Raw genomic sequence first — 15,763 nt, 5'->3', positions numbered from 1 at the left:
TTGCTGGCGCGTTAAAAAAGATTCCATCGATTTTTCCTCCATCATTCTTAACCGCCACAGACTTTTGCCAGCTTTACGTTGCATGCATTTCTTATCTCTTTTATCAAACATACCTTGATGGGCGCTTCTTCAACAGTAGCATCCTTGTTTCGTCGTTTGTAGGGTCGTTTGGTTGAGGAAGAGAGGTTGTCACTATGGGTTACAAGGAAGGGGAGGGGATTAGTAACTCCGAGAGTGTAGCCGATAGGCATTTCTCTTTTTTTTTTCGAACAGAAATACACATACTACATACTTTTCTACTGCTGCTAGCTTGCGTTTCACTGTGGACCGGCCATCATCTGGAAAGTTGGGAGAGGCTGATGATGGTGGACGGTTCGGTGAAGCTGATCGTGTTGCGCGGCGAGTAGTCATTCGCTTCATAGTTGCTGATGACGATTGTGGTAGATATATATATATAAATATATCAAGTGTGAATTTATCTATATATATGTTGCCACTTAGAAGGAAAAAAAATATTAATAAGAATCACACTACGGGATACTTCTTATATTTGTCGTTGATGACTATACCGTTTTGCTTAAAGTCAGGTAGTGGGAAGACGGACGTTTAGCCAGATAGTGCTGCCTAGCGTTATCTCTTAGGAAGTTTTTTTTTAATGTTATATCCTCGGTTGCTTCTTTTGGTGTTGCGCCCGTGGTATAGATTTTCTCGCTTTTTCTTTCTTGGTAGGCTTTTACTTCTTCTTAGAGCAGAGTGTAAAGAGATGTAGGATGTGTTTTATCTCTCTCTCTCTTCTAAATCTTTGCTTTACGTATAATGTATAGACAGTGATCTGCTGTTTGTGTTTTTGTCTCTATTAATGATGATATATAGACGAGTAAGTTGTAAGGATAACAAAACAAGGCAAGAGAAACGTATCCCAATCTGTCGCAGAACCCGACGTCTTACCAAAACAAAGTAAAACGCACACACACGACCAAAAAACCCCCCCACTAACTACACTTTTCAATAAACCTACAGTAATATGATAGAAGCAGCTGCAGGTTTCTATTTCATACAAGCTGATCGTAAGGTTCAAAGTAATTCTAATGTAATTGTCATCGTACACCTCTCCCTCCTTTTCTCTTTCTCTCTCTCACCTCAGAAATATCCTCCTCTCTCTCTCTTCTACTCTGTCGGAAACATCGCCTTGGGCATAATGGAGAAGAAGAATCCTGCACACTCGCCATGTCCCGTCACACGCCCACACCCTCAATACACCGCACAATAGCACAAAAGAGAGAAAAAAGCAGCATAGATAGCATACAATAAGAAATAGCAACTTTACCTGGATAGCAGGAGAAAAAGAGGAAGACTTGATCGAATATATATTACTACGCTGAGTAAAAAAAGAAGGACAATAAGTTCGACTTATTGGATAATTAAGAGTAGAAAGGTGAGAGGCACTTAGAAAAATTGGGCGCGCGAGTTTGCTGGATTTTTAAAAGCTTTCTAATTTGGTCTTCCGACCATATAACCATCGCTTTTTTTTTTGGCTTCTCTGCTTCTTTCTTTTATAAATATGATATATTGGTGATTATTGAGGTTGCTATTTAACGTTTCTTTCTTTTAAAATCTTGTGGTGATGAAGTACTGCGACGAACATGCGATTCTCGCCGTCGACTAGCGCTTGATTCAGAAGCAGCAGCAGCTACTGCTGCGGCTTTTGTTGAAGAGGAAGAGTCATGGTTGTAGAAGGATTGTTCGCCATACCACACATTATGCTTTTCCTCGGATCCCAGGTAGCCGACTTCGAGTTCATCCGTTGGCAGCGATGATGGCACATTTTCCTGCTTCTGTTGCTGCTGCTGCAGCTGCTGTTGTTGTTGTTGTCTTTCCTTGTTTTCCCTGACTGCTTGTAAAATCTTGGATATCGCGGCTGTTCGTTTTTGCCTTCGTCGTAGAAGCACCTCTTCGTCTTCATCTGCGTTATCTTCATTATCTGTTACTGGTGAGCGACGTTGTTGTTGCCGTAGTGATTCACATGGCAATTGCTGCTGCCGATGTACACTGCCATTCACATCTTCCTCTTCGTTTTCGTAACCACCACCATCATCATCAGTATCGTTCTGGTTATCGATACGGCCTTCCTCTTCTTCACTATCGGACGACACGGCATACACTGTAGCATCAACGTGAAACGGATTTTCTTCTGTTTGATCCCCGTTCTCTTCAAGAGATAGCCGTGGCGTTTGCTGGCTTGGATCGGCATCAAAGGGATAATAAGATTCAGGGAGCCGTTTCTTTTGTTTATAACAATCCTCGACCCACAGTGGCGACACCAAACGTGCACCAGAATTCAGTGCTTGCGCAACCAGCCGTGGTTGTTGCTGATGATGAGTGTGCATCCTGCCTGCTGCTTTTGTAGCGACCGTCGTCACAGGCGAGTGTACAACGTGGGTCACTGTCTTGTTCATATTCGGCGAAACTTCTGCACCCATGGCCGCCGCTTGCTGCTCAAGACGTTGGGCCTCCCACAGCTGTTTGTCAATCACCATAATTACGCCTTCTAGTACACTGACACAATCAGCCGATGATATCGGATCTTGATCAGATTCCACAAGGCTATGTAGATCCGCTATTAACGACGACGATCGATTGCAATTAGGGTTACTATTGACGAGGGGATTCGTTTGTGATAACAAGGGCTGTCTTCTTTTGCGCACTCGTGTTGGTGCTTTCGCCTTTCGTCGGCCTGTGCTTTGAATGGGCTTTTTAAATCTGAACGAGTCGGCAGTAATATCTTGACTTGGAGGCATAATACGCATAGTGGAGGGAAAAGATTAAAAAAGAAATGCACGGAAAGCGCAGTGCCTTATCCCAAAAAGGGCAAACAACCCAATTGAAATAGCGAAGAACAATAAGCAAAAGGTACGTGTAGCTTTTTATGTTAGGTCTTTTTACATACAAGGTACTTTATGTGTGTGTGATGTGTGTGATTATAATATTACTAATAGTAATCTACTATTTAGGATGAAACAGCAGACTGTGCCATGGAGGAGAAGCCAAGCCCTATCTCGGAGCCAGCAATTTGCAAGCAGTCGCGTATTAAACTGACTACGGTGGGATCATCGCATGTGATCATCCTACATAACGTTGGATATAAGTAAAACAAGTGCCCCCTTGGACCAGACAAGGGTAGCTGTCTTGCAGTGCCTATCATTGGATCAATGTTAGCATGGGCCGTACATAAAAACACATGTACACTCATCTATAGTAAGAAGGGACACTTACCCTTATCTTCTTCCTTCCATGCTAGAATGTCACTTTGAAGCTTAAGGTCAAGCGATTGTCGCAAAAAGAAAAGCATTTCTTCTTTCCGAACTCTACATGTATTGACATAACAGTCAGTACATATTGACTAGAGAAAGCTGTGCCATAACAAAATAATAATAAGGGCAAACCCTGCATCATTAAAAAGTAAGGCAAGGTCTTGCAGAGCTAGCTCCTCACCCCATCAAGTACCTTGGAAACGGGCATCGACCTAACAGTGGCTCATCGGCAGTATAATTTCGCAAGATGGTCTCACAGCGTTCTAGCAGAATTGGTATCGCTGCACGAGCAATCCGTTTCCGTACTTCCAAATGATCTAAACAACACAGATCAAAAAAAGTTAGTTTCTCTTACTGTAAATATATCAGAAATTTGTTTAGTGTGGGGTCTTCCCTCTCTTTCGTTCTTACTTTGTTTCTCAGCAGAGCATAATATGAAAAGTGTCTTTAGCGCTGCATAAGCAAACGATTCTTTCATGACGGGTACAATGGTGCCCGTGGTGCCAACGATATCGCCAGAACGCTCATACCCTCCACCTCCTGATCCACTTTCTTCTTCGATGGCAAGTTCTTTGGTCGCAAGTTCTTCTTCGCTTTCAGTATTTCGTCGATGTGAGGTACTTTCATCAACGTAGTACAGTCGCGAGCTTTGATGGACAATATCAACCAGCTTTTCAATCAACTCGTCAGGCACACGCGGTTCACCGAGATATATCACTATATCGTTCTGAATAACGCTAAGTACCGATATGTCGAAATGTTCGTCGACGTCTAGTTCTTCAATTGTCATGCTCGACGGGGGTGTACTATACATATTTACATACAGAAATTATTAGCGACAGGAGTTTTCTTCCATAGACAGGAAAATGACTGATGATTACCTTGGTGATAATAAACTGCCATGGAAAATGTCAATTAATGTTCGCCACACGCCAATGAACCGGTCCAAAGGAACCTCTAATTATCTAGCAGTTAGATTTTTACCCAAATTTAAATCATCCATAACAGATTGTTTTCTTTGATGTTTACCTTCGCCAAAACTGTGTAATTTTTCCAATCCTAACCGTAAAACGTCAAGTAGTCCAGTTGTTGCAAGTTTCCATAACGGCGTCTTGTCATCGCCATGTTTATAAGACGGCGGACAATCATACTTGAGCTTCATTGGGAGGCCGAACGCGCCAATGATACGTTCAAAAACCCCCTTCGAGTACAAAGAAAGGTTGTCCACATGCGTGTGGAACATATCAACAACCATTTTGCTGGTGTGCTTGTTTAGTGCGATATATGTAACAGTTGAGTAACGACGCTGTTGAGGCGACATTGTTGTGTTTGATTTGTTTTTGTTGCTGCTGAAAATGTTGCTATTGTCATCTTGTGGACCCAGGAATGCCAAGGTCATGTATTCTGACAAGTCGCGTAATACAAGCGGGGGTATTCCTGGTTTATCCATGTCTAGTACCTGTATTACATTCAGTGCAGCCTCTTGTAGTGGAGACAGATGGTCGATGTCTGGTCGATATTGTTGGCTTGTCGAGTAGACAAGTACATTCTTGAGCACGCTCAGCAAATTCTCAGCATCGCTCAGGTTAAACGTCGGAGCAATCACCTTGTACAGATCCGTGAACATGTTGACATAAGCTGTCAGCATATCTTGCGAAAAGTCATTGGAAATAGGCGCCATACTCGAGGACGATAGTGACAAGGTCAGTGAATAAAGCTCAGGATCCAGCTGCTTGTTCCTTGTCGATCTCGCTGCTGCTCCTCTATATTCTTGATCTTCCTCTCCACTTTCTACATTGTTGTCATTGTCGTTGCCCTCTTCCTCCGCAACTATGCTTTCACCAATGACAAGCCATGATTGCCATGCGCTGCGCCAGAGTGACGCGATCGCTTGTCCTGATGGTTGTCCTGCCGTCTCCTCAGGCTGTCGGGATACGATGGTTTGAAAGCTCTTGATGCTTGCCAGTGAGACCTCCTGACTCGACCGTAGACAGGAATCTTCCAAGTGAGCAAGTAAGAGTGACCATGCATGCTCAAACTTGGGTAATGCGTAGAGTTTACCGAGAAAGTCGCGGAAGATGCCCGAAAGACCGGTCAGGACAAGCACCTTGGTTTCGTCCCATTGTTTATCTGCTGTGTCACGTGAATGATGAAGCATGAAACCGGATGCATCGCGATCATCTTTGGTCGACGGTGTCGGTGACTTGTTGGCCCGTGCTTGCATTATACGTACTGCTCGGATTGACGACATTTTGATCGCATCGAGTAACGGGAACAGAACTTCCCAAATGCATGCGCTCCATAGATGCTGATTCAACACACTGCCGTTCATCATGATTGTTCGGAAAAGCGTCTGATTCGCTCCATTGCGTACTTCAGGACGTCCGTCCGTGCAAACGTGAGATAGCTGGAGTAGCAACAGCATCCACAAAATGCTTAATGTCGTATTTTCGCTTTCCGTGCTAAGAGGTTGATCGATATTGAGCCAATGTTTTTCAATAGGCGTGTCGTCGACATTATGACCACCAATACCGTCTTCAGCCGTCTTTTTTGCTGGACCGAGTCGTTTGGTTTGGATAAAGTCGGACAGATTCCATAATAATCCAATTGCTGTAAGACTGATATTGACATCTTCACTCTGCATACCGAAGGCTCCCAAGGTAGCAATGCATTGACGTAGACAATCAGGCGATAGGAGAGATAAGAAGTCGGTACAAATGAGTTGCAGACTGGCAAATGCGACCTTGATCAGACCACTTGGATGTTGCTTAGCATTAGATGCGGTGGTATTTGTGGCAGGTGTGCTGTAATTGGTAGCAGTTCGTAAAGAAGATGCTGTCGTATCGATACTCGTACGTTCTGTCCGTGAATCATCTTCAGCGTTGCTCTCATTATCATCGTAGTCAGCTGAATGTTGGCCTGAACTCGACGACGTTGTCACATGCTTTATCATTTCAAAAATGAGACCCCAGCCGCATGTAAACGAATGACCCGATGTTTGCAGCAGTTTGTTGAGCGTTTCGAGACCCGTTCGTTGGACTTCAGTGAATGCTTTGACACCGTCACTGTTGAAAACGGGCGAGTCTCCTTTGGGTGGTGTAAAGTTGATACACTGATTCAATGCTGTCAACAACCGGATTTGTAGGTTTTCGTCCGGTTCTTTGTGTTCGGATAGACTGAAGTCCATGGCGGTGATAACAATGTCAGCAGTCGATTCGCAGCATTGCGTACGAATAGTGCCTGGTGTACCAGGGTAGTTTGCAGTGGCGATCAGGTGCGACGTGATCAAGTACCAGGTACCAGAATCTCGATCTGGATTGATGAGGCGACCCATATCCAGTGTTGATATGTATCGCAGTTTTTCTATTGCAAATGAGGTCTTGTTGAAAATTTTCTGTAATGAAAGAAACAAGTTACGTTAGATACGGACTGTACGATAAGCAATGCATATCTCGTATCGATGATGGTGGTAATTACCGCTCGGGATGATTTGCTTGAAGGTAACGACTCATCTTCTTGAGACGGTAAGCCGCTTGCTTCTGAGCTAAGTCGACACAATGCAATAGTAAATGCATTGAATGCGTTATCATCAAGGAATCGGCTATTCTCGAAAAGGCGGTTCAGCGACCCATGAATAATAGCAATATGATCTGCATCCATGAGCTGGCTTGCATTTGGTTGGCCTGCCGGTATAAATCAATATTTGATTTTGTGACTTTCACCTTTCTTTTTTTATGAGAAAGAAACTTACTTGAAGCAGCAACACTGGCTTGTGTAGCGATCGTCGAAGCTGAGGTTGTCGTGCCCGATAATGTTCGGCGTACACTAGGTGGGCCAGGTTCTCTTGCCCCTGGCGCTGTTCCCTTTGGTGTTGGTCGATTAAATAGCAGGAAATCGGCTTGTTGTAATGTTTCCAGGATAAGATACCATGATGAGCCCAGTACGCCACCCAAAAACATGGCAATATTCAGCAAAACACGTAAGCTATACAGATTCTTGTCGCTCAGCACAATATTCGCGAGTAGTTGTTGCTGCTGGACTGGTAAATCTGAATAGGCAATCGCCATGGTTGCGGCTGTGGAGACGGTTGCCACGCTAGTCGAACTGCCCGTATTTTTGTTGGAAAATAAACCCGAGGACAAGACGGGTGTTGCTGGGATGGCGTTTTTGCACAGGTTGGTCAGGAATGCATCTCGTGGTACGACAAGGTCTAAAACACCACACACATTGGTAAAATTTTGGTATGATCGCATGGTGCTTTGAAACAACTCCTCGTCAAGGTTGGCCGAAAGATAGAATGACATGGCTGCTAAAAGACCAGGCCAAGCAACATTGGCCATGTCTGTTATGAGCGCTAAGTCTCGCTTTGTATTTTCGGCATTCGCTTGTGCTGTGTCCGGGGTGTTGCCTCGTTGTTGTTTTTGCTGCTGGCGTTCGCTGGCGACTGATTTGATGGTTGAGCTGCTGAGACTTCGTACACTGCCTGTTGCAAATCGAGGAAGTGCAAAGCCAGCCAAACCGTCTGCGATAGAATTTAGACATACCGCGGCGAGATAGAATATGTATCTTTCAGGAATAGTAGGAGGATCTGCTTTGTCTAGTTGGTCAATGCTAGAGATTGTGACCATACTTCACGTGAGTAAAACATCTCTAGAAGAGAGTAGCAAAGAAATACACTTAGGAATATTGCACAAACCATTGTATCCGCATAGTGGATCCGGCAGCACTTAGGCACGGGCTGTTGGCTTCATTGGCTGTGAATGTGGTACTGCTTGAACCATGCAATGTATAACTGCTGGTACCAGAACTGTGGTCGATACTATCTCTACCACCCTGGGTTGCGCCTATTAACTGTGGCCGTTCTGTAGCTAATCGCCCAAACGCAGTAATCATATCGCGAAATACATTCGTGGAGCTGCCTTGATGATCGTACCATTTATAGATTGAACAAAGCAAGAGCGAGTCCCCGCACACGCCCCGAAATATCTCTATTGCCAAAACGCGCTGCCAATGTGGATTTTCGGGTTCAAGGATTTTGACAAACATGGATAAGAATATCTCACATTCTGTCACCTACACGTGCTTATTGTTAGTAATCTATATCCAAACTAAGCCAATATGTATTATTCTTTTTAGCAATCTACTTGCCAAAATTTCACTGAACTGCTTAATTAGTATGTACACAACCCGCGTCACCCGCATCGTTTGTGGAAACTCATGTTTTTCCGAAAAACTCTTGATTATAAACGGGCATACGCGTTCACGCAGCAGCGAGCTCAATTCTTTGTGCTACAGGAGTTTGTTTGTTTAGATTATACTCGTACATTTATGCAGACGCATATACATATACACACCCATTTTCCTCATTTACCTCACGGAATAGAGTATAATGATTCGTCAGAACGCTTTCCACCAATTCCAAACCAAACGTTTTTGAAAGATGGTTGAGGCGAAGAAATTCTGGTGGCTCGTTGTTTGTCAGCAGACATAGATCTTGGAACAGATAGTAGGCGTCTTTGGCGCACGGACGTAAGAAGATGGAATCACCCGAGCTGAGCTGAACCTCTAAAATATGTGATCGCCATATCCATAAGCTCCTCCTCTTTGTCTTCCTTTCTCTCACTCATCAAACGGAATATGTACCATGCTTTGGTTCATCATCCGTCGCTGCCTGTGCATTTTCACGTGTCACTTTATCGAAAACAAAAATCACCAGTTGTCGTAACGTCGCTGCAGCCGTGTTGTTGACAACCACGATTTTGGAGTCTTGAAGACGAAAGCAAATCAGTAATGCCTATTCACACCATAGTACCACCCATGATGAAAGTGAATCAGCATACTTTCCCGTATAGTTTTAACATGACATGTCAATATTATGTCTATCTTTTCGATTTATAATCCATACCTCTGCTAAGATATCATCATGTACACTGCGATAGTTGGTTAATAACGGAAGGGCCGTTTGTAGTATTTTTAACTGTATTTCGACGCCATGGACGCTGATATCCGTCAATTTGCGCAGTATAGTCCTAACAGAAGTCTAACATAAACAGGTACGCAAGAATAAGGAATGAGATTTACTCTCTTTCCATACTAACCCGTGACCACAGCAACTTACTAGCACCATCTAACCCCTATTGTAGTATACCTCCTTTCCCTTCTGACTACCTTTCACATTTTTATTACCTCTGGTATGGCATGAAATGATATCAGCTTCTGTATGCACCCAATCGCAATAGTAACCAATTTCACCTGTTTTGTCTCACAGGCCAGCACAAACGGCCGCAATGCATCTTCCGACTTTGATAATTCTAGATTAAATATGTGGTTATGTGGTTATTAATAATAGAACAGCAAAGCTATTTGTATTATGGATGTATATTACCATTAGCGATATTGTAACCAGGACGTTCTTTAAAGCTTCGTAGGATAGCACTAAGTCTTTCGGCAGCCTGCATAAATTTTACATATAAAAGTTTAGTTTAGGCTGATTGTTTCAAGTCGTGTGTGTGTGGTGGTTGGGTAATACGAAAATGGTGTCAAACACCAATTGGTGGAAGCCAAAGAGAGAGGGTGAAAGAGAAAATGAAAAGGACTTTTACTTCTTTTATTTCAGGGTGTTTTCTTCGAGCTTCACTGGATAATGATAAAAGTTCGGTTTGTAGGAATGCTGTTAAGCCGCTCATAATGTTGACGGGTTGTTGTCGTTAACTGAGCGGGAAGGAAGAAGGGGAGATGAACAACACACTCGTTCGTTTTTCGTTTGGTAAGAAGTACGTCGCGCAAGATCAGATATAGTGAAGCTACGACACTTCCAGAGTCCAACCAAAACCGGCTATTTTGTCAATGTCGAAACCTTGATGAGACAAAAAGAAGAAAGGAGAACAGTGGAATCCAGAAAAACGCGCGATGAGAGTTGAAAGAGTAAAAGTGTACCTTTTAGGCAAAGTTACGAACCGATAGCAAGCTTGAATTTCGTGGCAGAAAGCCATTTGTAACTCCGGTTTGTGCAAGCATAGTACCATCGTAAAGCGAGGCTATGGCATGACCGACACCTTTCTATCTTGGAACCTTTGTAATTTTCCAATCAATCACATCTTATCAAGCACCATGTAACGCTGTTTTTTACGTACAAATCTTACCTGCAACACGAAAGGATAACTAGTTCCAGAAATAGTATGGTCCAATCGCCACGTAAAGATGGCCAATTCGACGATCATGCTTATTCTTGTTTGTTGAACTTTGTGGGTATATCTTGATATATTCATCACCAAGCGTTAATCGACATTTGGTACATAATCCTACAGCCATGATTATTTGGTTATTTACTCCATCTTTTACATATTATTCAGTGCCGATAGGGTCACTTTTTGGGCCATAATAGCTAGTTTGTAACTCTTAAAGCCAAATCTCGGTAGCAACAGATTTCAAATATCTTGGCTAGTCTTCCTGATTTGATCTCTTATAAGTAGTTGGCCTAGTGAAATTGCACCGTAGCTTGCTTACAAAATTTAGTGTCGTTACGGACAAACCTGGAAAATATTTCATTTGGATTTCGAATAATTTGTTATTACAGTACTACTTTGAGCCCACGAGCTGCTATACATATAATTCAACTGTTTCTTGTATATCAGTCTTAGCGTTGATTGCTTTGTCTCGCTTTCATGTTATAAATTGGTCAGGTGAGAATCATTGATTTTAATGCTTCTTTAAGCTTTAATATAGACAATCGTTTTGTTTGCGACTCTGCGATATTGACTGGAACGCAACATATCATATTACTCAATAACGCTGCGACATGCGGCTTGCTGATACTTTATCCGCATTCATACCTTTAGCAAACGTCGTTTAGATATGTAGATTTTAGTTATAGCATGATGTACCTGCTACTACATGCTTTCAGGTATTGATATCCCAACTGAACGGCAAAAATGCGCAACATAGAATAATATGGATATAATATTTCCCATAATTTTTTTCATTTAAAAACACTTGCTTCTTTGTATATAGAGATAGCCTTCTCTTTACAATTTTTTCTAATTGGAATGATACAGGTGTCAGAACAAGTAGCGCAATCCAGATGTTCAGATTCGCTCTGATTTTCATGCCAACTGGCAAGTAATTTGCACTGACGATACAGTTGTCAACAAACATGATGTTCCTCGCTAACTTTTCCGAATTCACGGGTCACTTCCTATTGTAAATTAAGCAGGAGAAGAAACAAACAAACAAACAAAACGGAAACAACGGTATGCTAAAGAGAAAATGCCTCCTTACTACAGACATGAGCTTTGTTTTTTCTCCTTCTTCTATCTTCTGTAGTATTACAATCATACATACTAATACTGTACATGTCAAACACTAAACGACACAACAATAGCCAAGAGCAGTCAGCAACTTTAATAGTATTACTGCTATCGATTATACTCGTGGCGACGAATACATCAGTAGTGTTTGCATTTGATGGCTGTCAAAATGAGTTCGCTATCACCGAACAAACTTGTTCCAAGTTCAATTTTGATGGCTCGACTTTAGGAGTTGCAACAAATATGCTTTGCTTTGATATGGACAAGGACATGAATACCTTTTATGACTTGAGCGGACTTCCGGAGATTACATGGATAGATCCAAAAGTAATGCGCATGGCAAGCCTGGTCACGAATGTGTTCGAAAACGGCGATAAAGTATTCGGATATGCGTAAGCATCTCACTATAATTTTTAACAAATAGTAGGAATAAGTGTATCAGAATACTGTTGGATGATGGCACATACTAATCGTTTCTATAGAGCATGTCAAGATATTGGAGACATGCGCGGGTTCACATGCGGATATGTTGGATTCACTGTAAGTAGAAAAGATGCCAGTGTATAAGAAAGGTGTATGTACTGAACTACTGTAAAACAATGCATATCAAGACCGGAACAAACGATGCCGACCAGCTGATACGCGAGTTCTCTGAAATCAAACCTGAAAACCAGCTGGTTTCTCACTTGAGCCGGCTAAGTGAAATCAGTCAATTAAACTCATGCGATATCACGCAACGTGCAAGCACTGCTGGACTTGATTCCTTCTGTGATTCCTGGAAAGCAGAAGCATGTAGCGATGATCAAAAGTTTGCGTCGTTTCAAAGGCAATGGACTTTGAACAACTATTTAATACCAAGTGCAAGATTTGCAGCCGGTGCTGGTGTCACTAGCGCTTTGGGCCAGCTTATTTTCTATGGTAAGAGGCCACAAAATTCGCTACAGAAACAACAGCGGCAGTTTGCTTATGAGCTTCTATGCAGATACAATTATCCAGCACGGATACCAATTCGTAGAACCACGTATCAATTTGGTTCGTATTTTGGAATTGACGGGCGCTCGTGGTGAAAACGAAACGGAGCAGGGCTATCTTACGCGGTTCTTGACGACCCGACGACAATTGCAGTGCTGCTATCCGTAAGTGTACATAGAAGATTATAGTGACCTCATTGTGTATCTATATTCACTAGTTTCTCTGTTTAACAGTGATAACGTATGGCCAGCAAGTGCTGTACGTACATGGGATCTTCAAACACTGGTTGATAACTTTGATGGAAATCGTGATCTACAAGCCCCGCTGGCACTGCCCCACTTTGGTCAGGTCGTCGCAGGAGATGAGGCAGATGGAAAGGATATAAGGCGATGTCTTTGAAAAAACCGGTCTGTAGCATATATGCATATGCAAGAAATAAGCTTTGACGAAAAAGGTGTTTGTAGTATAATAGAAGTAGATAACTTAGCGTCAATTCATGAGATTACTAATAAAACATACAAATGACAGACTACGTATAACAAAGTTTATGCAATGGTTTGTGTTTTTGTTTTAATATAAATTGACGCTGTTGAACCATTAGTGGAATAAAAAGAAGCAGTGATGAACAAGTTTTAAATTTGTACAAATTGTTGAAAATTATATACATGCGAGAGAACAAGAAAATATCAAACAATTGAATGAGAAAAGAAGAGCAGTAAGTGAAACTGATAAGAAAGAGTAAGAAATGTACACCAGAGAGATAGAAGAGATACTTTAGTTTCGTCTCCAGATGGAATCGCAAACTTGGGTAACTTCCCACATGGGACGAACGTCATGCACACGAAGAATATTCGCGCCGCCCGCAATGCTAGCCGCAACTGCACCCGCAGTGCCGAAAGAACGCTTGTCGGCTTCTTGGACACCAGTCAAGTTGCCAATAAACTTCTTGCGACTCGGGCCCATCAACGAAGGGAAGCCATCCAACACAGAGTCGGTGCCTTGTACCATATCACCCAAGCGACGCAAAATTTCAATGTCGTGTTTAGCAGTCTTTGCGAAGCCCAAACCTGGATCAATGATGAGGTTCCACCGATACACACCGGCTGCCAATGCGTTTTGGACAAGCGTATGGAGCTGACGAGTAACATCTTCCACCACATCATCGTTTTCGTATTTTACATTGTCCTGGGACATCATGGTCTTGGCGTCACCACGCATGTGCATCAAGCACACGGGTACCTTGGTCTTGGCCATGACTGACAGCATATTGGGATCGCGTGCACCACCGCTGATATCGTTGATGAGTGTAGCGCCAGCTTTAACAGCAGCTTCAGCCACAGAAGCACGGAAGGTATCGATTGAAATGGGCAGATCGAATCCACGCTCGCGCAGTTTCTTGATCACTGGCACCACACGACTGATTTCTTCTTCTTCGGGAAACTGGTCGTCTGCACCTGGACGTGTCGACATGCCACCGACATCAATGATATCTGCGCCTTCTTCTTTCATGCGTTCAGCAGCTGCCACGGCCTTGTCCACATCCACATAGCTGCCGCCATCCGAGAAACTGTCTGGCGTCGTATTGAGAATACCCATAATGTACGTCTTGGTTTTCCACTTCCACGACTGGTTCTGCTGGATAGGAATCACTTTATCAATCTGCTGTGGGCCACTGTCGGTTTCGGCAGAGACCTTGAGCAATTGCGACAAAAGCTGGCCGCACGTCTTGTACAATTTCGGATGCTCCATATCCTTAGCAATGTCGCACAAGGGCCAGAGAACAAACTCACGCTCCTGGATACCGATGTGTGGGATCGTCAATGTATCGGTTTCCATGACAAGATCATTGTAAAACAGGATATCGAGATCGACAGGTCGAGGTGCATTGCGGAAACTGGCCTCGCGACCAAGTGCTGATTCGACGTGCTTTAGTCGTTCCAGCAACTGCTGGGGCTCCAAGCAGGTAGCAATCTTGCACACAGCGTTTAAGAAAGCAGGTTGCTCGATGTAGTACATGGGCGGTGTTTCGTACAAGAAACTCGTATCCAAGACTACAGAACTACAATCACTCTCGAGCATGTCCAACGCAGTGTACAGGTTTTTCACGCGGTCGCCAACGTTGCTGCCAAGCGCAATATAGGCGATTTGCGTATAGGTTGCGGGTACTTCTTTGCCGACAGCGTCGCTTTGTTGGTGATGAGCAAACACGCGGTTGGCCTTTCTCTCTTGTTCCAAAACCTGGTTCAACCATGTGCGATCGCGGGTCACTTCAATACCGGATGCATCGGCAAACAAAATAGCGCTGGGTTTTTCCAGTCGCACGCGAATCTTGTTGACATGGCATTTTTCAATGGCGATACGCGCAAGAGCAACGGCAAATGCTTCAACAGTCTTGTACCCGGACGACTCAATATATCGTGTCAAAGTACGTACCATAGTACGCATATGGTGCGACTTGCTCGACTCGTCGGCCAACAGTTTGGATGGGTACACGGTCAGATTAACAACCACTACTTGCTTTTCCTCGCGTTCCCATGGGTTCACACCAATGATTGTCGAGAGCCGCAAGTCCTTGACAAAGACAATATCATCCTTGCCCAAACCAGATGCATCGCCCGTGGTTTGTTGCTGCTTATCAGTGATGCCTTCAAAGTCTTGTTTGGTGCGCGATAGTTGGACACCAGCTGCTGCAGCATGCAAAAGCGCCTTGGGTTGTTCGACCTTGACCATTGTTCGTACGGCATCGAAATCGACACAGCAGAGACGCAGAATCGCATGACCTAATTCTTCTATCGACTTGAAGGTGCCGGTTTCAGTCAGCTTGGAAATGGCTTTGGTAACATGGCCATAGTGGATCGAGCTTGTAACGTGATCTGAATTGCCAGCAGCAGTAATGTCCGTATAGAGCCACACATTGATCACCACAGGCTGTGACTTTAAGCGTTGCCACGAGTCGACACCAGTTACGTTCTTAAGAACCAGATTCTTGATGAGAATCTTGTCCAAATGTCGCGGTTCATCTCTCTCCATGATGTGTAGTTGAGAAAAAGCTAGGGTAAAGGGAAAAATTTTTGTTTTGGCTACACAGCACCTGATGCTTGTGCGACATGTCAATTACTTTAGGTCTGGTAGGCAAACAACAATAACAGCTAAGCTCTTAAAGAAGAGCTATTC

The 15,763-nt window shown here is 43.4% G+C and overlaps 4 protein-coding genes across 4 annotated transcripts; 1 reads left to right on the top strand and 3 right to left on the bottom strand.

The window, feature by feature from the left end:
• Window positions 1-1,592: 1,592 nt before the first annotated feature.
• On the bottom strand, window positions 1,593-2,798 carry BDB00DRAFT_870642 (uncharacterized protein; the record flags this gene model as incomplete). Its single annotated transcript, XM_053126731.1, has 1 exon — window positions 1,593-2,798. The coding sequence occupies one exon, from the start codon at window positions 2,796-2,798 to the stop codon at window positions 1,593-1,595; it is 1,206 nt and encodes a 401-aa protein (XP_052981452.1).
• A 109-nt stretch (window positions 2,799-2,907) lies between these two features.
• Window positions 2,908-10,260, bottom strand: BDB00DRAFT_256465 (uncharacterized protein). Its single transcript, XM_053116678.1, has 16 exons — window positions 9,914-10,260; window positions 9,697-9,763; window positions 9,498-9,622; window positions 9,217-9,351; window positions 8,955-9,105; window positions 8,683-8,876; window positions 8,460-8,600; window positions 8,008-8,384; window positions 7,063-7,922; window positions 6,789-6,961; window positions 4,341-6,705; window positions 4,193-4,268; window positions 3,723-4,117; window positions 3,505-3,628; window positions 3,274-3,365; window positions 2,908-3,195 (listed from the first exon to the last, which is right to left on the bottom strand). Exons 1-16 carry the CDS (start codon window positions 9,995-9,997, stop codon window positions 3,008-3,010), a joined length of 5,547 nt encoding a protein of 1,848 aa, XP_052981451.1. The 5' UTR covers window positions 9,998-10,260; the 3' UTR covers window positions 2,908-3,007.
• Window positions 10,261-11,953: 1,693 nt separating this feature from the next.
• BDB00DRAFT_882509 (lysozyme-like domain-containing protein) lies at window positions 11,954-12,988 on the top strand (the record flags this gene model as incomplete). The annotated part of the gene is made up of 5 exons (XM_053128154.1): window positions 11,954-12,009; window positions 12,100-12,157; window positions 12,229-12,535; window positions 12,600-12,753; window positions 12,823-12,988. The coding sequence occupies 5 exons, from the start codon at window positions 11,954-11,956 to the stop codon at window positions 12,986-12,988; spliced, it is 741 nt and encodes a 246-aa protein (XP_052981450.1).
• Window positions 12,989-13,147: 159 nt separating this feature from the next.
• Window positions 13,148-15,633, bottom strand: BDB00DRAFT_815026 (Dihydropteroate synthase-like protein). Its single transcript, XM_053122876.1, has one exon. It carries the CDS (start codon window positions 15,617-15,619, stop codon window positions 13,364-13,366), a length of 2,256 nt encoding a protein of 751 aa, XP_052981449.1. The 5' UTR covers window positions 15,620-15,633; the 3' UTR covers window positions 13,148-13,363.
• Between the last annotated feature and the right edge of the window lie 130 nt (window positions 15,634-15,763).

The sequence above is a fragment of the Zychaea mexicana genome (assembly GCF_025766255.1).
Source record: "Zychaea mexicana strain RSA 1403 chromosome Unknown BDB00scaffold_22, whole genome shotgun sequence".
Lineage (NCBI taxonomy): Eukaryota > Fungi > Mucoromycota > Mucoromycetes > Mucorales > Lichtheimiaceae > Zychaea > Zychaea mexicana.
Note: the sequence above shows the minus strand (reverse complement) of the source record. Positions and strands in the feature narration are given on the sequence as shown.

Coding starts and splice junctions, on each gene's coding strand:
- BDB00DRAFT_256465 (XM_053116678.1), bottom strand. CDS start 9,997: ATGAGCGGCTTAACAGCATTCCTACAAACCGAACTTTTATCATTATCC. Junction 4,118..4,192: donor GGCAGTTTATTATCACCAAG/GTAATCATCAGT, acceptor AAATATGTATAG/TACACCCCCGTCGAGCATGA. Junction 3,196..3,273: donor ATGGAAGGAAGAAGATAAGG/GTAAGTGTCCCT, acceptor ATCCAATGATAG/GCACTGCAAGACAGCTACCC.
- BDB00DRAFT_815026 (XM_053122876.1), bottom strand. CDS start 15,619: ATGGAGAGAGATGAACCGCGACATTTGGACAAGATTCTCATCAAGAAT.